Source organism: Microdochium trichocladiopsis, assembly GCF_020744255.1.
Source record: "Microdochium trichocladiopsis strain MPI-CAGE-CH-0230 chromosome Unknown B0I36scaffold_1, whole genome shotgun sequence".
NCBI lineage: Eukaryota > Fungi > Ascomycota > Sordariomycetes > Xylariales > Microdochiaceae > Microdochium > Microdochium trichocladiopsis.
Genome location: NW_025763544.1, coordinates 2,264,115 through 2,283,545, shown reverse-complemented (window position 1 = coordinate 2,283,545; position 19,431 = coordinate 2,264,115). Strand labels below are relative to the sequence as shown.

The 19,431-nt window shown below is 59.6% G+C and overlaps 4 protein-coding genes across 4 annotated transcripts; 2 read left to right on the top strand and 2 right to left on the bottom strand.

Moving 5' to 3' along the window:
• Positions 1 to 767: 767 nt before the first annotated feature.
• Positions 768 to 7,025, top strand: B0I36DRAFT_357608 (uncharacterized protein; the record flags this gene model as incomplete). Its single annotated transcript, XM_046157824.1, has 4 exons — positions 768 to 814; positions 892 to 1,447; positions 1,512 to 1,599; positions 1,657 to 7,025. The coding sequence occupies 4 exons, from the start codon at positions 768 to 770 to the stop codon at positions 7,023 to 7,025; spliced, it is 6,060 nt and encodes a 2,019-aa protein (XP_046018342.1).
• A 426-nt stretch (positions 7,026 to 7,451) lies between these two features.
• Positions 7,452 to 10,336, bottom strand: B0I36DRAFT_379292 (glycoside hydrolase family 31 protein; the record flags this gene model as incomplete). The annotated part of the gene is made up of 2 exons (XM_046160758.1): positions 9,789 to 10,336; positions 7,452 to 9,659 (listed from the first exon to the last, which is right to left on the bottom strand). Exons 1-2 carry the CDS (start codon positions 9,951 to 9,953, stop codon positions 7,452 to 7,454), a joined length of 2,373 nt encoding a protein of 790 aa, XP_046018341.1. The 5' UTR covers positions 9,954 to 10,336.
• Positions 10,337 to 10,657: 321 nt separating this feature from the next.
• B0I36DRAFT_419518 (glycoside hydrolase superfamily) lies at positions 10,658 to 14,581 on the top strand. The gene is made up of 8 exons (XM_046162132.1): positions 10,658 to 11,183; positions 11,474 to 11,989; positions 12,136 to 12,220; positions 12,347 to 12,568; positions 12,695 to 12,787; positions 12,915 to 13,256; positions 13,373 to 14,032; positions 14,152 to 14,581. Exons 1-8 carry the CDS (start codon positions 11,143 to 11,145, stop codon positions 14,551 to 14,553), a joined length of 2,361 nt encoding a protein of 786 aa, XP_046018340.1. The 5' UTR covers positions 10,658 to 11,142; the 3' UTR covers positions 14,554 to 14,581.
• B0I36DRAFT_310379 (neutral/alkaline non-lysosomal ceramidase) lies at positions 14,582 to 17,635 on the bottom strand. Its single transcript, XM_046152244.1, has 4 exons — positions 16,623 to 17,635; positions 16,538 to 16,553; positions 16,136 to 16,481; positions 14,582 to 16,059 (listed from the first exon to the last, which is right to left on the bottom strand). The coding sequence occupies exons 1-4, from the start codon at positions 17,262 to 17,264 to the stop codon at positions 14,775 to 14,777; spliced, it is 2,289 nt and encodes a 762-aa protein (XP_046018339.1). The 5' UTR covers positions 17,265 to 17,635; the 3' UTR covers positions 14,582 to 14,774.
• Between the last annotated feature and the right edge of the window lie 1,796 nt (positions 17,636 to 19,431).

Below are 19,431 nucleotides of genomic sequence, written 5' to 3'. Positions count from 1 at the left end.
TGCCACCTTGGCCCCATAGCGACCCTTGCAATCGCCCAGGGCCGTCAGGCGAGTTCCAGAGCCTCTGGAGAGATTCGCGAGGGGCCCCCCTGCTGAGCACCCACAGAGCCGCTCTTGAGACCGCCGCCGAGGTGGTGCTCGAGTTTCACATTTGAGACGACTCCTGGCCAGCGCGATGGGGATTCTATACTTGGCAGGCTTTTCTGCGTGACGGCCTCCCTTGCCTCTTATTGAATCTTCCCAGCAGCCGATCAGACCCTGGCCCGGCACGCGCTCTGTAGCCGGAACTGTCACGAGGGAGGCTCTGCTTTGTGGGCTGGCTTGGCTTGGCTACCACCTAGCGGGCCATAGGTGTATGCGTGGCTGTTAAGAGCACCTTGGGTGGTGTGGTGCGGTGCACAGGTCGTGTGTTGTAAGAGTGGACTACCTAGTATCATGGCCTCCCGGATCGTGGCCGGCATCCACCCTTGCCCGGCTCTGGTGCTCCCGCGTCCTGCTGTTCTCCCTCTCCTCCGTCCTACAGTCGAGTTTGGCTGTCTTTGCTCCTTCACCACGGCCTCGCGAACGAACCATTGAGAGGCACCTGTGGCATCGACTAATCGACGATGATGGCGTGCCCGGGACAGTGACCCTCACCATGCAAAGCGACCTTTGACACTACCCGCCTCGACTTCCTCGACGACTTCATTTCGCACCCGACCCCCATTGACTGGGCCTTTACTTAATGCTTTGGCGCTTCTGCGCTCACCCACACTCACTACTCAACTATGGCGGTGCCGGATACCGCCCAAGCCCTCGTCGGCACTTTTTCTCTGTGCGTCCACTCGTGGCTTCGCCACTGCCTTCTGGTGTCGGACAGAGCAGAGCTGATACTGACCATTCTCAATGTAGTGGTGTTCTCCTCGCTGCGTCGTCGGCCTCCCTCGTTCTTTTCGCCTGGAAGCATGCGGCCAAAGCACTCAGAGATGGTCTGAGGCTGGCCCTCATCTCGTTTCTCGCCCTCTCCTCTGCCTGGGCCCTCACAGGTTTCATTACAACCGCTGCCAACCCTCAAAGCCGTTCAGCATGCCAAGTCGCCGTCGTCTTCTCGACTTTGTTCGACCAGTTCGCTAGATTCTCGGTGGAACAGTTTCTGCTCTGGGCAGCCCCTGTGGAAGGCGCGCCCAAGGCTCTCCAAATCGGCTCGCAGGTTCTTCTGCTCGCCCGCTTGGTCCTCGGCGTCGCCTATGTCGGCCTTATCAGGCCCACCTTCGACCCGACCTGCGTCCCACGCGCCTCGATTCCCTATCTGGCCGTCGTTCTCATCATTACCGACGCCGTCATTGTCGTCCTGCTTGCTATCAAGGCCATCTCGAGCGGTGCTTCGTCTTCGAATCTATCCACACGAAGCGCGAAGCAGAGCAAGAGTGTTTTCCTTAGCATCGCTGGGCTTGCAATCTGGATGGGCGTAAGTTTTGTCGCATGCTGGTAGTGTTGCCGATTATGGAATACTGACAGATACCCTGGAACAGATGAGCGTGACATACCTCCTTGGATTTGAGCAGATCGACTTCGTCTTCCGGAGCGCGATCCCGGCTGCGGGTCAACTCATCCTGATCCGTATGTACACGAGTTGTTCTTACAATGTGGAACCTGCAAACTAACGGCACGTAATAGTGATTCTGACTTTGTTCTCCGGTCTGCTTTTCGCGGAGCACGACGCTTCTCGGCTTGGGAGCTCTTCTCGTAGCACTCCGTCATCTTCTCGATCCGTTGAAGCACCGCCAGTCAACTATGAGGACCTGAAGCGGGATAACCTGCAAAATGTGCCTCGTTTCATCTCAAGGAATGCAGATGGCACCTTTCCCCCCATCTCAAGACCGTTGGCCAACGAGGACTATGCTGCTTCTGCCATCCCCACGCAGCAGGCCTACACTGGACCGATCGCTGAACTTGATGGAACACGATCCAAATCGCCGTGGGGCAGATTCTTCTCGGGCAACGAGCGTAGCGAAGCCCCGAGGATGCCTCCGGGTCAATTCAAAATCTCGGGCCCAATCCTCCACGATGATCCCAACGATGAACACAACCCTCTGCGCCGCATTCAGACGATTGACCTAGCCACAGCAATGGAACAGGACCGGGAAAGACGCCTCCAGCGGGCTGCCACAAGCCCCGGTCTCATCGCCACACGCCCTGCGCCATCGCCACCTCGACCATCGACAGCCAGTGCAGCACTATCACGAGGCCAACCCGGCCTTGCGATCAAGAAGAAGCCACTAAGAGCCACAGCACCGCCAGGGGCTCTATCACCCGAGCCATCCGAGATGCCCGTTCTGAGGAGCCGCCTTGATGTCGAGTCTCAAGCCGCTTCGAGCTCGATGCAACTGTCACCCGGAGTGGAAGCGATGAGACGACGATCTCCTCGATATCCCGAGAGTAGGCCCGTGACACAAAACATGGCAACGACGCCAACAAGTGCCCGTCTGACGAATCTTCGAGAAGAGGTGCCTGAGGTTCCGCCGCTGCCGCCTTTCAAGTTCTCGAACACACCACACGCTCCTGGTAAGGGCCTGCCATCTAACCCAAGAGCCGGGCCCCGGGTCGCACCGGCTCCGCCTGTCCCAGCCGAGAACTCGACGGCGGTCATGCTCGTTACGGAAATCGTCTACAAGGATCCCGACATGGTCAGAAACGTCCTCCACAAGAAAGCGAAGTCCGCGCCCATCCTCGCCAAGCCAATGGGCTCTGTCGTACACCGACCTCGTCCCATCCCCAGGAATCAGGCAGACCGCCAGGTCTTCCCAGCGGAGGCTACTCTGAATCGTGGCCATCGACGATCTCTGTCGAGCGGTTCTCTTATCACGGGCAAGTCTATCCTCTATGTTGATCCGGGCAACCCCAAGATGCTACCACCGCTCCCGGAGCCCCCAAAGACGGCAGATAGCGTTCGCTTCCCCACAGGTTCGGCGGTCGACAGCCAACGCACTTCAGATCGCCCGCCGCAGTCGAGGCGTGCTTCCGCCGTGCAAGATCGCAAATCGGTGGTTGAGGATCTGCGCCGGGCTCAGGACCGCCTGAGGCTGAACCAGAAAGCCTCCACTGGCGATTCTGGGTTTGCGAACAAGCGTGTCTCCGCAGCCACTACTAAGGCCAGCATCCGCACAATGAGCATCTTCGGCCTCGAGGAGAACCATTCACACCAGTACCAGCAGCGGCAGGAACAAGTAGAGCAGCCGGAGCAGGCCAACGAGGATGATGCGAGCACTATCGGACCAGCTACAGCGAAAGAAGTCGATGGTGATAACGAGTCATGGCGCCGACAGACCCAGTCCGACGGTCGCAGCAGCACTTTTACTTCCCGATCTCAGCGCAAATCCTCTCCGGTTATCCCAGACTTCCAAAACCTCACCTTTAGCCCTACGGGCAGCATCCCGGCCACCGCGACCACCCCATGGGAAATGCCTGCTGCTATGCACATGCCTGTGTCGAAGCACCAAGCTCACAGCACGTATATTGGAAAGGACAAGCCCGGTTCCCCTGCGCACACCGTCTCCGATGGCAATGTTTGCGAGGCTGTGATTACTGTCATGTTGGATGATGGACCAGCTGCCAGTGTTGAAGAGACGATCCTCACAGCCAAAGCCCGTCCCCAATCCGTAGTAGAGGAAGCCACTCCTGTACAAACGCCCACCCCTGCTTTGGAGACGTTGATGCCAACCCGGTTCCATCGTAAAATCGGCGATGAATGTCTCTCCTTCTCCGCAAGGAAGTCAGCCGTCTTGAAGAAGCGCGTCCCGCCGCCGCCACCGTTACCTCTGAGCATGCGCACGAGGCCTATGATCATTCAGACAGCCGAGCCATCGCCTCTCGAGTCGCCAGAAGAGGCGTATCGCTTGATCCAGCAACAACTTGACAACCTTGACCGCCCAGATGCCCGGGCAGAGGACAACGAAGATCAAGAGATTGCGCTTCTGGCAGATCTTGAAGCAGAGATGGGTCTCCAGGAGAACAGATGGCAGGACCTCCACAACAACATGGACCGTGGCTCTATCTCCACGTTTGCTTCTACGCCTGATATCCAATCTCGCCCCGCTTCCTCTGTCGCCCGCAGTTCCATCAGATCGTCTCAAGGTGACCTGGCTGGAGTCTACGGTGCTTTCCTGCAGCCAGGGCGTGCCAATGCTCAGATGCCAGCGCGTGGCTCGAACTTGGCCAACAGCCTTGAGTATCTGCGTGGTAACAACAAGGAACGCCTCTCCCAGGCTGAGTGGTACCTGCAAAACTCTGCGCAGCTGAGCTCCAAGTCTGCTGGCACTACGATGACCAGGCTCACCATGGCGGAAATTGGTAGTCCCAGCCCGCCCGACACCAACGAGTCTGACTTTGAGGTCGACTTTGCCGAGGAGCTCGAGCTCGACTCTCCTGTCTCGATGCAAGACTTCCCGGTGGTTCCTGCTACTACAAAGCTCTGGAGACCACGACACAATGTACATCAAGTGTCCAATGAGCCGTTGTGGGCTGCGCCAGTTCAAATGCCACGCAGTCCCGACCTTTTCGCCAGCCTAGGTGACATCCCGATCTACGTGCGCACTCGTCGCACATTCGAGGAGCCTCTATTCGTCGACTCGTTCCGCCTCTGGGTCAAGCCCGTTGCCACGAGGAACATTCCTGCCGGCCTGTGGCAAAAGGCTCAACCCCTTGTTATCCGCTCGCAGATCCGCGCCAAGGCTCTTCCCCCTCGGCCATTGACTGTGCGCCCGCCTCGTCGGCAAAAGCGCATCTCCCAGCTGGCTGACATCTTGGAGAGCCCCAAGCCTCTGCCTAACAAGAGAGGCACTCTTGGCTTCTTCCAGTTCCCATGGGGTGAGCAGAGCGAGCACCCTGTCGTCTTCCAGCGCCCCGGCCGCCTCACGGCGATGCCAGGAACCATGTCCACCGGCACCTCGCCGCTGAGCGCGATTCTGGAAGCCCGCGCCCGCCAGCTCGCAGCCCAAGAGCAGGCCATGCAAGACCTCACCAGCCAGAGCCAAACTCAAAACCAGAACGTCACGACCCCTGGCGACGATGAGTTCGACGAAAACACCCTGTGGGAGATTGCAAATCTCCTGCGCGCTGACCATATCCCCTCCCGGGACAGTCTGTTCCCCAGCCTTGACGACTACGAGAACGAGGACGATGACTTCGACATGGATGCCTACGCGGCCGAGATGCTTTCTGACGATGGCGAAGACGATTCTGAGGAGATGGAGACGGACGAGTCGGAAGACGACGAGCTTCCGTACTCGTTCGAGATTGTCAGCGGCAGTCCTGTCTCTGTCGTGTCTTCGATCCACTCACTCTCTGGAACCGAGCCTGAGCCGTCTCTGCTCTGGGACAAGACCTCGGGCTTGTACCACAAGTCTGGCGGTTTCGGCCTTGAACAGCCCTCGGAAGACCAGTGGTCTTCTTACGCGCAGGATGCTTCCGAGCGCCCTATCTTCCGGCACCTCAACGAGCCTGCCATTGAGATTGAGAGCGCTTCTCTCTGGGCAACTGCTGTCACCCAGAGCCCGGCCACAAGCCAGTCTTCTTCCTTGTGGACGAAGCCGCTGCCGGCTTTGCCTGAAGCCACGAAGCCTCAGACAGCCGCGACATCTGTTCAGACTTCCGTGTTCGCATCGCTCTGGGCCGCCTCTGATGCCTCTGAATCCTCTCAGAAGTTCGGACTGGCTCAGCCGCAAGCAGCCAAGTGGGAGGCTTACACGGACAAGACTACGGAACGCCCTACCTTCAGACACTTGAACGAGCAGCTCACCACGGTCGAGAGTCGTTCCCTGTGGACAAGCACCCAGACCAAGGTCATGAGCTCGAGCAAGCAATCTCTGCTGTGGTCTAGCGCTGCCTCAAAGATTGTCAGCCCCGTGAAGGCGTCCTTGTGGAACTCAGCCGTGCGATCCGCGACTGAGCCCATCCGTGCTCATGGTCTGCCGCAGCCCGAAAAGATCGAGTGGCAAAGCTACGTCAACAACGACAAGGCGCGTCCGACTTTCCGCCAGCAGTCCGGCGAGATCGATCTCCTGCAGAGCAACTCCCTGTGGGGCCTGCCCGAGTCTCAGCCCTTGTGCGAGGAGCCTGCCTCCTTCCTCTGGGGCCAGACCGCCGTGACAGAGCCTGCCACCCAGTCTTCTCCTTCGGCCCCGACCGCTCTGTGGACCAAGGTGGCTGCTGTCAAGCCTGCAGAGACTTCTAAGTGGCTTTTCAACCTCGCCCATAACGGCAAAGATCGCAAGCGGACCTCTCGTGAGGTCATCTCTGTCTCCGGTGTTCGTGCTGTCCCTCAGCGGAACGAGCCACTTGCCCAGCTCCAGACAACTTCACTCTGGACCAAGGAGGTTGCGCAGCATGAACCGACCGGACCGTGGATGACTGTCAAGCCCAAGGTCGCCGTCGCTACTAGGGCTGTCGTTGCCACGAAGCCAGTAGTGCAGTCCGTCGCTGCTCCCGTTGCCGTTTCCAAGTCTGTCCCTGCTACTCTGTGGGTGAAGAACATCGTCGGAACACAGGCGACCACGGAAACTGGACTTTGGAGCTTCCGTCAAGTTGCTGCCGCCTCTAGCCAGACTGCCCATTTGGAAGTCATGCCCATCGACCTTGCTCGCAAGCCCCGCGTGCCACAAGAGCCCCTGCCCGCCATCTCCTCCAGCCAGCTCTGGACTTCTCCGTTGAAGAAGCCAGCTCGGAGATCGACTTGGCTCGGCTTCGCCGCGGTCCACCGTCCTGCCAGCGGCCACATCGCCTACACGCAGCTGTGGAGCATGCCCAACTCGCAGCAGTCGAGCAAGCCCAAGTCGGAGCTCAAGACTGTCTGGACCCGGTCGATCGTCCAGCCATCGCGCGTCCAGAGCTTTGCTGGTGATGACTTTTTCAATCATTTCAGCGCACCTTCGAGGCCGCAGACCATGGTCTTCGAGAACCAGCCGATCGCCGAGGAAGAGGAAGAGCTGCCGCCCAAGCCGAGCAACAGCAACTGGCTGTCCACCTGGGGCTGGAAGAAGAGCGACTAAATTAGAGCGCCATCTCACAGAGAAGATGCTCACGTCATGGATCCCCTTTTTTCTGCTTTTTTCCAGCTTTTGTATTACAAGCCTCGGGCGGGGTTGCGTGGATGCATTGCACACATACTGTGCATCGGGCGGGCTACAACTCTTCACTTCTTGATCTGACCCTCTTTGTCCTACCAAATTTCCCAATCTATTTTTCTGCGGACTCTCCTCGGTGCTTTCCGGGGAACCGTATACTTATGTAGTCTAAATACCCCTGAAAACAACGAACACGTCCATTATGGAAGCTCTGTGTCTTTGCGTGCATACACCCCTTCGTTTCTTGACGTGCTGTGAATTTGTTGGCTCTTTGAGAATCGCGCAACGTCGTGATGAGATGCTATCTATAATGAATGCGGCATTCCATGAAAAGAAACCCAGCCAGCTAGTCTACAGTCTCAACGCATCTACCGCCGACCTCGACCAAGCTCCCCGCAACACATCGGTGCCCTGCAGTTCGCCGTCTTCGCCCACGGTGATGGTTCCCAGCTTCTTGCCGGACTTGTCCACGACCGCCGCGGCACTAGAGGAGGACCAACCCCCGGGCTTGCCCTGGAACACACAGACCTCGACGTCGGCCTCGTAGTCGTACACGATGCCCTTTACACCTTTCTTGCCGAGCAGCAGGATGGTGCCCTCGCGCACATAGAGGGGCATGCTGTCAAAGCCGTGCGTCTCTGTGAACCAACCGGGGCCCTGGCGGACCTGGCCGGTGAAGAGGGACGTCCAGGAGCCTTGGGGAAGGTAGAACTGGACCTCGCCCGACTCTTCGAACACGGGGGCTGCGAGAAGGCTGTCGCCGACCATGAACTGGCGGTCGAGATACCACGAGGTCGGGTCGTCGGGGAACTCGATGCACATGGCGCGCAGGGACAAGGGCAGCCCCCCTTGCACGGCGACGGCGGCCTGGGCAAAGAGGTACGGCATGAGCCTGGTCTTGACTGCCGTCCAGCGGGCCAGGACCGCGGAGCACCCCTGGTCGGAAGGGTCGTCGGCGTCGATGGTCCAGGGGACGCGGTAGGAGGAGCTGCCGTGGAGGCGGCTGTGGGAGCAGAGCAGGCCAAAGGCGACCCAGCGCTTGTAGATCCAGGGCTGGGGGCTGCCCTCGAAGCCGCCAATGTCGTTGGACCAGAAGGAGAAGCCGCAGAGCCCGAGACCCAGGCCGCCGCGGACCGACTCGGCCATGGCCTCCGGGGTGGACTCGCAGTCGCCGCCCCAGACTAAAGGGAAGCGCTGGGTGCCGGCGCAGGCGGCGCGGGCAAAGAGGACGGCCTCGTTGTTGCCGTGGCGGGCCTGGAGGGCCTCGTAGACGACCTTGTTGTAGAGGAAGGCGTAGTAGTTGTGCATGCGCTCGGGGTCGACGCTCGTGTCGAACCAGGCGACGTCGCGGGTGGGGATGCGCTCGCCAAAGTCGGTCTTGAGGGCGTCGACGCCGACGTCGAGCAGCGTGGCGAGGCAGGCCTTGTACCAGGCGACGGCGGCCGGGTTTGTGAGGTCGACGAGGGCCATGCCGGCCTGCCACAGGTCCCACTGCCAGACGTCGCCGTTCTTGCGCCTCAGCAGGTACCCCTTGGCTGCGGCTTCCCTGAAGGCGGCCCCGTGCTGCGCGATGTACGGGTTGATCCAGACGCACACCTTGCTCACCAAGCCCGACGCCTTGAGCCGCGCAATCTGGGCCTTTGGGTCCGGGAACCGCTCCGCGTCAAACACAAAGTCGGTCCAGCGGAACCCCTTCATCCAGAAGCAGTCGTAGTGGAACACGTCGACCTGCGTGCCCCGCGCCCGCATGCCCTCGAGGAACCCGCGCACCGTCTCCTCGTCGTAGCTCGTCGTGAAGCTCGTGCTGAGCCACAGCCCAAAGCTCCACGCCGGCAGCGTCCCAGGCCTCCCCGTCAGCATCGCGTACCGCGCCAGCACGTCCCGCGGCGTCGGCCCGTCAATGAGGAACCACTTGAGCCGTTGGCCCTCGACGCTCGTCTGCACCCGCGTGCACCGCTCCGAGCCGACCTCGAGCTCGACCCTGCCCGGGTGGTCGATGAAGACGCCGTACCCGCGCGAGCTCAGCCAGAACGACACGTTCTTGTACGCCTGCTCGCTCGACGTGCCCCCGTCCGCGTTCCACAGCGTCACGCTCTGCCCGACCTTGTTGAACGCCCCGAACCGCTCCCCCAGCCCGTGCACCGTCTCCCCGACCGACAGCTGCGTCTGCGTAAACATGTAGTGCGAAAAGTCCCGCATGTCCCCCGTCTGCATCGCGTTGCTCCACGCCGGCGAGTACGCCAGCCCTACGCTCCGCCCCAGCAGCGCCGTCAGGTGCCGTGTGCCATCGCTCTCGCTCTCTCTCGCGCCCGAGGACGAGGACGACGCGGCACCGCGGAACCGGATGTCAAAGGCGTGTTGCTCCCCCGGGTTGGTCACGACAGCCGACAGCGAGCCCGCGCTCAGCGTCGTGGTTCCGGCCGCCTCGTCGCTGCTGATCTTGGCTTCCACTGCAGGCTTCCCGTCCGGGAAGAGCTCAAAGTGTGGGCCTCGGTTCTGTGCGCCGGCCCAGTGGGTGGTCTCGACCGAGATGATGCCCTCGGCGGCGGCTTCGATGTCCTTGGACAGTGGGTGGTGATGTTAGACAGACAGTTGACGTGGATCTAGTGGGTAATGAAAACAGACAAAGGAGCCGCGGGACAAGAGAGAGAGAGAGGGACGGAGCGGCGATACTAGGGGCCAACTCACAATGGTGACCGTGCTCGTGTTGAGCGTGTTTCCCCTGGTGAAGATCTTGCGCGTCGGGCAGAGAAGGCTGAGCCCTTTCTCTGTCTGCGTGATCTCGTACGTCTCCTCGGCATACTCGACGTTGAAGCCCTCGGCCGTCATCCACATGCCATCACGGAACTTCATTGTGAAAGAATGCTATTGGTAGGGGTTCTACGTTCTCGTTTCACCCATTCAATTCGCCGACAGTTTGCCAAACAGGTCAAGTCACAGGTCAAAACAGACTGCTTGGGGACCATCTGGTTCTGGATATCGTTCAGGGGTTGAATTGCAGCCTCCAAGTCGAGCATTCAAGAGGATGACGTCCGCTCGGCCCCGGCATGCTCACCGGCATTCGACCGCCCGAAAGCCCGAGGGACGGGCATCGCCGCCGGACATTGATCAGGCTTCTTGATGGACCCCGCGCCGGAGCAGGTGGACGGGGTCGGGTGGCCAGGGCTAAGTGCAGAACACAGTATCCGAAGCGGCCATTGACCAGTGGGATCGCTGCCCTGCACGGGGACTCCCCGCCACAGCTTGTCTTCCCAGGATGAAAACGATCTGCAAAAGCAGAAGCAGCAGCATGTACGACGAGGTGGTGTTGTCTTGACTGCCTCCTTTAGCCGGCGGGGATGTATATCTCCTGGCCGCTAGGCATGCATCAGTACGTCCCCGGGCTTATCCGGCCCAATCACCCTGACAGGCCTACCTCTGGATCCTGCGGCACAAGCCCGCCGTCCAAATGCGGTGCTGCACTGGCGATATGCACGCATCTGCAGAGTACCCAAAGGACACACACATACACAGTCTGAGATGCCCGAGGCGTGGTCCTTCACAGACAAAACGATCTCCAACTTTTTGCTCGAGCGTCCCCCGCGCTGGGGGCGGGCACTTGCCGGATTCCCCACCTTTCCCCAGATTGAAAGTCCACCAATCAGCTCCGACCTCGACTGCCCAATCGGGCCATGGAGCTCGCATCGAGGCACGCCAACTTTTCGCGAGCGACATCATCACATGTCCTTTTCTTCCGCGTCGAGGAAAGAGGAGTGGGACGCAGCTTCCCGCGATATTCGTAGCAGAAGAGCGCCGGAGAGCAAGAATGTTCATTGTTTATAATGCGCACGTGCATTGAAGCCAGGCCTTTTGTGGTGGGAAGCAATCTGCAGACCCGGAAAGGCCTCGACTGCAGGCGAGTGCTGGCATCTGGGCCGTGAAACAAACTGTCAACGTCAATCAACCTGCCCATCCGGATTTTCTGGGCATTTTAGTCTGCGGATGCACGTTCCCCTTGGCTGCGCCCTTTTGGGCCACGGACTGAGGGACAAACTGGGGTCCAATGGCACGCACAGCGGACGATCATCGCAACCAAAAACTTACGTACATGCGGACGCACCGTAGCAAGTGCTTTTCAATAAAGACTGGCGTGCTCCTCACGACAGGTTCATGGAACTCTCTTTTCCGGATCTTTCGTTCTGTTCGTTTATTGATCTGAACCCGGCCGGCAAAGTGTATCCGCCCAACTTCGAGATGTTTCCCAAGCATCTTGCCCTCCTGTCCGCCCTGCTAGCCAGTCTAGCGCTAGCAGCATCTCGAGACACGGCATCATCATCGCCCGAACACCATGCCCATGCCCGCGATCATCAGCAGGAGGAGGAAGACCTCTCCAGCGCCCTGTACAAAGACCCTTCCGCACCCATTGCCGACCGCGTGCAGGACCTCCTCGCCCGCATGACCATCGAAGAGAAGACCTCGCAGCTCGTCCAGGGCGACATCCGCAACTGGGTCAACGAGACCGACTACACGTTCAACCAGACCGGGCTCGAGTGGAGCTCCGCCGCCCGCGGCGGGCTTTACTACGTCGGCCTACCTTTTCCCTGGGACGTGCTGGCCGACAACGTCCAGCTCGGGCAGGGGTACCTGGCGAACCGCACGAGGCTGGGGATCCCGGCGTGGGTGCAGAGCGAGGGGATCCACGGGTTCCTGATCCCCAACGGGACCATCTTCAACTCGCCCATCGCGCACGCGTGCTCGTTCAACCCGGAGCTCGTGGGGCAGATGGCCAAAGTGATTGCGCGGGAGGCGCTCGCGCTGGGCGTGAACAACATCTTTGCGCCCGTCGTCGATCTCGCGCGGGAGCTGAGGTTCGGGAGGGTCGAGGAGACGTATGGCGAGGATCCGTACTTGTGAGTCTTTTTTGCCGCCGAGAAAAGGACAAACTCAATTTGACCCCCGGGAGAGGACATCCCGGAATTAAAGCTGTTCAAAGAAACAAGAACAAGAGCAACAAAGAGAACACGCCGGAACTAATCGACTCGTGCACATGAGCCAGGGCCGGCGAAATGGGATACGCCTACGTCAAGGGCGTCCAGGAGCCGCATGAGCTAGGGCAAGTGGCCGCCATGGTCAAGCACTATGTACGTGACGCGGCGCATACCGTAATTTCGATCCCCCCCCCCCTTTCAACCAAAGTTACATGCTGCCAAAAGAAAAACCCTTCCCGTCAGCTAACAATATGAGATGATTCGTCCCCAACCGTATAGGCCGCCTTCGCCACGCCCGAGGGAGGGCTCAACTGCGCGCCCGTCCACGGCGGCGAGCGCGAGCTCCGCACGACGTATCTGCCCCCGTTCCACCGCGCCATCATGGACGGCGGCGCCCTGTCAATCATGTCTGCATATCACAGCTACGATGGCGTCCCTGCCGTCGCCAACTACCACCACCTGACCGAGATCCTCCGGGAGGAATGGGGGTACGAGTACTTTGTAAGTTCTTGGACGTGTCATAAGACGGTTTCGACTCTCGAAACGAACGCACCACCCTCTTGAGTTCTCATGACTGTCCCTCGGAGACTCAGAACATGCTGACAAGATTACTTCTGTTTTCGGAAGGTCATGAGCGATGCCGGCGGGACAGACCGGCTGTGCAAGGACTTCAAGATGTGCACCGCCGACCCGATCGACGGCGAAGCCATCATCAAATATGTCAGCATCCGTCCCCCCCCCCCCCCCCAAAGTCCTTCTGTGTGCCCTCATCCCGCATTTGAATGATCTCCTGTCCTGAATCTGAAGCGAAAATACTGACCAGACGAGTTACTATCTCTGAGATCAGGCTCTCCCGGCAGGAAACGACATCGAGATGGGCGGCGGGTCTTACAGCTTCTCGCAGATCCCCGCGCTCGTCGAGGCGGGCACCTTACCCCTAGAGACCGTCGACACGGCCGTGGCGCGGGCCCTGCGCGCAAAATTCGCCGCGGGACTCTTTGAGAGACCTTACACGGGCGTGCCCGCGGACCAGAGGCACTCGTACATCCACACCGACGACGCGGTGCAGCTGGCCCGGCAGCTCGACGCCGAGTCGATCGTGCTGCTCGAGAACCGCGAGGGGTTGCTGCCGTTGAGGAAGGACGCGAATATTGCCGTCATCGGGCCGATGGCGCACGGATTCATCAACGTATGTGTTGGTTTTTTTTTTTTCTTTTTGACCTCCATGGCCGCTTGGGAAAGACTTGGACAGAGAGACTTGTGACTCGTAAAGCGTTCTGACAAAAAGATGAACACAACGCACAGTACGGCGACTACGTCCCCTATGGGTCCCAGTATCGCGGCGTCAGCCCCCTCGACGGCATCCGCGCCGCCACTGCTTCCACACCAGGCGGAGGCGGCGGCGGCGGCGGCAAGATCACCTACGCGCAAGGCTGCGAGCGCTGGTCCACGTCCCAGGCCCTGTTCCCCGAGGCCGTCGCGGCCGCCTCGGCCGCCGACGTGGCCGTCGTCGTGGTCGGCACCTGGTCGCGCGACCAGAACGAGCTGTGGCAAGGGCTCAACGCGACGACGGGGGAGCACGTCGACGTGCACTCGCTGGGGCTCGTGGGCGCCATGGGCCCGCTCGTCCGGGCCGTCATGGACACGGGGAGGCCCACCGTCGTGGTGTACAGCTCGGGCAAGCCCGTCACGGAGCCGTGGATCTCGGACCGGGCGGCCGCCCTGGTGCAGCAGTTCTACCCGTCCGAGCAAGGGGGCCACGCGCTGGCCGACGTGCTCTTTGGCGATGTGAACCCTTCGGGGAAACTGTCCGTCTCGTTCCCCCGGGACGTCGGGACCACGCCGATCTACTACGACTACTTGAACTCGGCCAGGGCGTCGGATGACCCAGGCATGGTGTATGAGAACGGGACGCTGGTCTTTGGGCACAACTATGTGTTGGACAGTCCGTTGCCGCTTTACGAGGTATGTCTCTCTCCCTTATTCTCTCTTTTTCCATTGGGAATTTGGGGGGAACACAGGGAAACAGAAGAATCCCTTCGCTGTGACGGAGCTGACATGTGGCCCTCTTTTGACGTCTCTAGTTCGGCTACGGCCTATCCTACAGCACCTTCGCCTACAGCAACCTGCGCCTCTCGCGTGCCACGATCTCCGCCGCGTCGTCGTCGTCGTCCGCCGAGCCGCCGCTCATCGTGTCCGTCGACGTGACCAACAACTCGACGCGCACAGGCAAGGAGGTCGTCCAGCTGTACGTCAAGGACCTCGTCGCCAGTGTCGTCGTGCCCAACCGCCAGCTCAAGGGCTTCGCCAAGGTCGAGATCCCCGCGGGTCAGACGGCGACGGTCGAGATCGAGCTCGACGTCGCCAAGGCGCTGGGCCTGTGGGACATGCGCATGAAGTACGTCGTCGAGCCTGGCGAGTTTGCCATCTACGTGGGCAGCTCGAGTCTTGATCTGAGGGCCAACACGACTTTGACCGTGACGTGAGGCGAGAGTTTAAATGTTGGCGTGGCTAATCAAAGATGAAGATGATTTGTGGATGTCTCCCATACAGATTTCATCACTAGACAGTCTCGATAGATACAGGAACAGTGACTGCAAGAATCATTCAATTATTGCCATACTACCCGTGAAATCATTACTCAATGGTCATCAACAGAATAAATGCGAACAACAGTGAAACCCAACGTCCTTCAAAGCTACCGGTTTCAAGAAAGGGTGAAGGTGGAGCTTGTGCCCTCGAACGCCGTGATGACTCCACCAAGGAATGCCTTCGCGTCACCGTAGTACTTTAGGCGGTACACGCCCGGCGCGGCATCGGCCTCGGTTTCCCAACTGACGGTAACTGTGCTTGTGCCAAGGAGGCCGTTCGTCCTCTTCCAATAGTAAACCAGGTGATAATCAGTGTCGTCGCGCACACGACTCCAGGTGCCATCGCTCTGCCGCTTCTCAACGGCAGTGAATGTTCCCTCAAGGCGGAAGTTGTTACGGGGGTTGGCACCAACAAATGTCGCGTTGACCACTGCACCACGAGTGTACGATACAGCCGGCTGACTAAGAACAGCACCATAAGATTGTCCGATACCAGGCGAGTCGTACACAACACCAGTGATGAAGCTAAGGCTGCTGTTGCGGTTGTCCTGAGGCTCAGGGCCGGGAGAGGGGGCACCAGTCGCGTCGGGAGCAAGGTACTGGATGTTGCTGACAGTCAGGTTGATGTAAGCGTTGAGCTCCCACTTGCCGTACAGAGTGCTTGCACCCTCGTAGCGCTGGATGTCAAACTCCTCGGGAGTGGTGACATAGTGGGCGTACGTGTTGGCGGGGCCACCGAGCACAACCTTGGGCTCGACACCGCCTCCGACAATGTCTGTGGCAGCGGCCTTGACGGCATTGCGCCATCTTCGGCCAGCCATGGTTGTAGCTTCACTGGGGCTGACAATGATGACGAACTGGCCAACACGCAGCATCTGGACATCGACGATGTTTGCGCTCCAGTCGTAGGGGACAGACTGCTCGCCAGCGTCAAGGAGAACAGGCTTCTTGCCTTGGCACTTCACTTGTGCCGCGGTCGGGACACGGAGGAGACTCTTGACAGCGAGCCAGATTGGGCTGGCATCGGGGTCACCCGAATCGCCCTGAGTGAAGTCGGCGAAGCCAGGACCGTCGGTGGTACCGGCGGCAAAAGAATAGCCGAGCGCAGCAGGGCAGGTCTGGACTTGGGTACCATTTTCGAGCTGGAAGTTCCAGAACCGCATGTCATGGAAGAAGTGGAACGACTTGACAGACGAGCCCACAACGGGCGTGCCAGCAGACGGAAGAGAGTCATAAACAGAGCGGGCACCATCGTACTGGCGCTTGCCGATCTCGTAACAACTTGCAACGCCTTTATCTTGCTTCTCATAGAACGGACCGCGGCCGTGGCAAGCCTGAGACATGCCGTTGGCACAGGTCGCGTTCTCGTAGCTGCACTGCAGTCCTGAGCCATCGTCACACCTAGCAAGAAAAGCAAGGTCAGCCACATTATGACACTGGAGGGGTGGTTCATCCTCCGAGATCAGCTTTGACTCACCAAGCACCAAGGACGTTTGGCGTAGTGTCTCCTACGTTGGCCTGGGAAAAGCCGGCGACGAAGCCTTCGGCGGCAGAGGAGTGGCCGGCCATGGCTTTCTCAAACATGAGCTCGGCCACACCCTTGTTGTCGCCAGTGACGTGGGTGTTGTTCTGGTAAATCGAAGTAGGGTGGACAGGGAACCAGGTCAGCACGCCAATGTTCTTGCTGTCCGAAGCTCGCTGGAAACGCAGGACGGTCATCTCCTTGTCGACGCTGTCGCTGTACTGCGCACGTTCTTCTGCCGGGTTCGCCATGTAGGCATAAAGACTTCTGCTGAGGTTGCTGTCCTCGATGTTCACCATGCCTGTATTGCGGGTCAGTCACTGCTGGATTCTTGAGAAATCGCTCAGTTATGCATACCAAAGTCGAGGTATCCCTAGAATCCCCAGACAAGCAGTGTCAGCATGTGCAAACAGTCGTTGGTATTCTGGCAAGTGGATCTCACCTCCTGCAAGGACTCGTGCGCTCTCTTGACAGACAAGACGGCACCATCGACAATGGCCCGGTAGCTCGCCTTGTCAAAGCCGAGGGTGGTAATCTGGGGAAGAAGGTAGTTGAACCACGCGCCCGGACCAGAGTGAGAGTGTGTGCCAGTGACGGCAACATTGCCGGCGCCATAGACGGCATATTCTCCGCCGAGGGCAGCGATGCCCTCGAGGATGCCCCTGCGGATTCCAGTGTCGCCAAAGGAAATGTCGAGGAGCAGGTAGATGAAACGATCCTGGGGCTTGTTGACATCGCCAACGATGAAGGCGCGCGAGTGGATTCTCTGGCGGAGACCTGTGCCCACCTGGTTCAGGTCGGCGTAGCCCGCGAAGCCAATCTCGACGACGGGGCCGGTGATGTCTGCCTTGCCGACGCCGAGCAGATACTTGTCTCCAGAAGACTGCTGTCTGGGCTCACGGTGCGGAGGCACTTGGAAGCGAGCGTGGTCGTCGTGGGTGCTCCACCCAGCCTTTGCAAGCGTTGCCTTGCCGGTCGAGGAGGAGGAGAAGAGCACGCCGAGCGAGAAGAGGGAGAAGATGGAGAAGAGGACGAGGACCGACCTCGGTGCCGTTGAGGCAGCCCTTGCAAATGTTTTCCCCATGCTGGAGAGCGTCGACGGTGAGGCTTGGCGCTGTGCAGGATCGACACAAGAGCTGTCGAAGACGCGGCCGTGCTGAAAAAGTCGGGAGCTTGGCCTCAACTTATGGGACGACCTGAAGGCGGCAAGATCAACTCGCTCTCACGAGAAGACCAGGCCAGAGCCAGGCCACCCGATCTGGAGCTCGCATCGTGGGGGATCCCGAGGTCGACAGCTTCGGGTCGCCCTTGCAGGATGTCACCCACACCGTCCAAGACAAGGGTGACATCCGGTATTCGAGTCATGCCGAGCAAAGAGCATCTGGCAATGGAGATTTGGGCCATGCGGCGGTCACAAGGGGTCGTCGAGGGCTCGGCGATGAGGGCGGGCTGTGGTGCAGCGGACAGTGCCGTCATCTGCGCCGCGACCCAGTCAGCAGGCAGCCAAGACATGGCGATGCCCAGCGGGAGATGATCGACGGCAGTGCGAGTGACCAGTGGGAGGGCGGCACTGCATCGCAGCGTTGCAGTGCTCCAACCTCGAGCGGCCAGCGGCTGCGAGGCCATCCAGCCCACCCGGTTTGCGATTGGTCTTGCTGGACAATTCGGCAGGCCAAGGGCCCCCAGCGTCGCGTCCAGGGTCTCCCGAGCACAACGCAGGGTTGCACACAGGCTCATTCGCTGGGCCGACTCCCTGTGTCAATCAGGTCCTGCATTCCCGCCAGGCACGCGCTGTTGGCGATTTCAGATTCGGGGCGCGTGTTTGTTCGAGGCGAGCGCAAGTTGTCCGCGAGACACGGCGGGAGTGAGACATGATTGGAGCCTCGCCTCGTCGTTGCCTTAGCATGACGACGGGCCAATGCTGTCTAACACTGACAGGACAAACCTTGATTGATGAGAGGCGGCCAGAGCAACCTCCCACGTGTTTGGCAGACGCCCACCCGGACTAGGCGCTCACCGTTGGCGGGCGTCCCATTTCAGGAAGCTGCACCAGCATTCAATGCTCAACCGACCAGACCCTGGTCGCTCTTGCCTCCTCTCCGCAACCTCAGCTCCAAATCGCTGTCACCTGCTCAACTGGTCACGACAGCCCTGCTGCGCCGGCGACTGGGAGCGTCCTCGGTTGCTTCTCCCCTCGTCCTCGGAACAAGCCAATACGTCTCGATATCAAGAAGCGATGTATGGCCAACCTCGAAAGCCAGAGCAGGCCAGCATCGCGCCGTCAAGAGACGCACAAGCAACCCACGGTCAACTACTATGGCATGTGCCCAAAGACACTTGCGGCTCGGTGCAACAAGAGCTGGCCAAGTACTGACATCATTCTATCAGCCTCAATTCCAATTTCCTGTCACATGTCATAGGCACAGTCGCAAGGATACACTCAATCTGCTATGCTGAACGGCGGTGCCTATAGCCTGATAACGCACCATGCAAAGGGCCCTGTCGCCGCGCAGGTGTGCTGTATGCTTGCTGCTCCGCCCACGCGTCCCACCGTCGCCGCCAGCCGGGGCCTAAAGGTTGTTGTCGAGCCAGGTTTCCCCGCGCGAAACTGACGAGCTGTACCGGCTTTCCTGCTTGTGCCCCTGTCCGCCGCCAGGCTAAGGCATGAAAGACGCCAATTTCACGCGCAGCTCTCGTCCCCTGCACTGCGCTGCATCACCAAATACTTCACATACGGCACATTATGTCCCTAATCGTGCAAGCAGTTGGCAGGGGCCCGTGGGTCTCGACTGGGATCTGGTAGTTTGTCTTGATCCCTGGACTTGGCTCATGACCTGCTCAAAGTCACTATCACCCGCGTCCGTGGCAATCATCGAAGCGGCTACGGCTCTATGAGCAGGGTCGGCATATTACGGACAAAGGACCGACGAGACGATGCACCCGTCGACTCTACATCTGAATCCTGAAGGTAGTCTAGCAAATGCTCCACCGGAACCCAGGGGCGTTGATCCTAGCTCTCAACAGAAGTGGAGGCACTCCATCTCAGGACCTCCGTACAAGTTATCACCCGAGGTTCCCCAGGAATACCCGATGGAGAGCATAGTCGAGATACGTCAAAGAAGACAAAAGTACAGTTCCTTCAAACTCAAAAACAGGCGATGCAACAATATCATGCAGCGTGCTCAACCTGCTGTGACCATGAGGGCTCCGATAGGAGCGTCGACTACTCGCAGCGGTGTATCCATTACCAC

Excerpts from the sequence above, each read along its gene's own strand:
- B0I36DRAFT_419518 (XM_046162132.1), top strand. The coding sequence starts at position 11,143 with ATGGCACGCACAGCGGACGATCATCGCAACCAAAAACTTAC. Across the intron at positions 11,184-11,473 it reads CATCGCAACCAAAAACTTAC|CGCCCTGTACAAAGACCCTT; the intron begins GTACATGCGGAC and ends AGACCTCTCCAG. Across the intron at positions 12,788-12,914 it reads GCGAAGCCATCATCAAATAT|GCTCTCCCGGCAGGAAACGA; the intron begins GTCAGCATCCGT and ends CTCTGAGATCAG.
- B0I36DRAFT_310379 (XM_046152244.1), bottom strand. The coding sequence starts at position 17,264 with ATGGGGAAAACATTTGCAAGGGCTGCCTCAACGGCACCGAGGTCGGTC. Across the intron at positions 16,060-16,135 it reads CCAAACGTCCTTGGTGCTTG|GTGTGACGATGGCTCAGGAC; the intron begins GTGAGTCAAAGC and ends TTTTCTTGCTAG.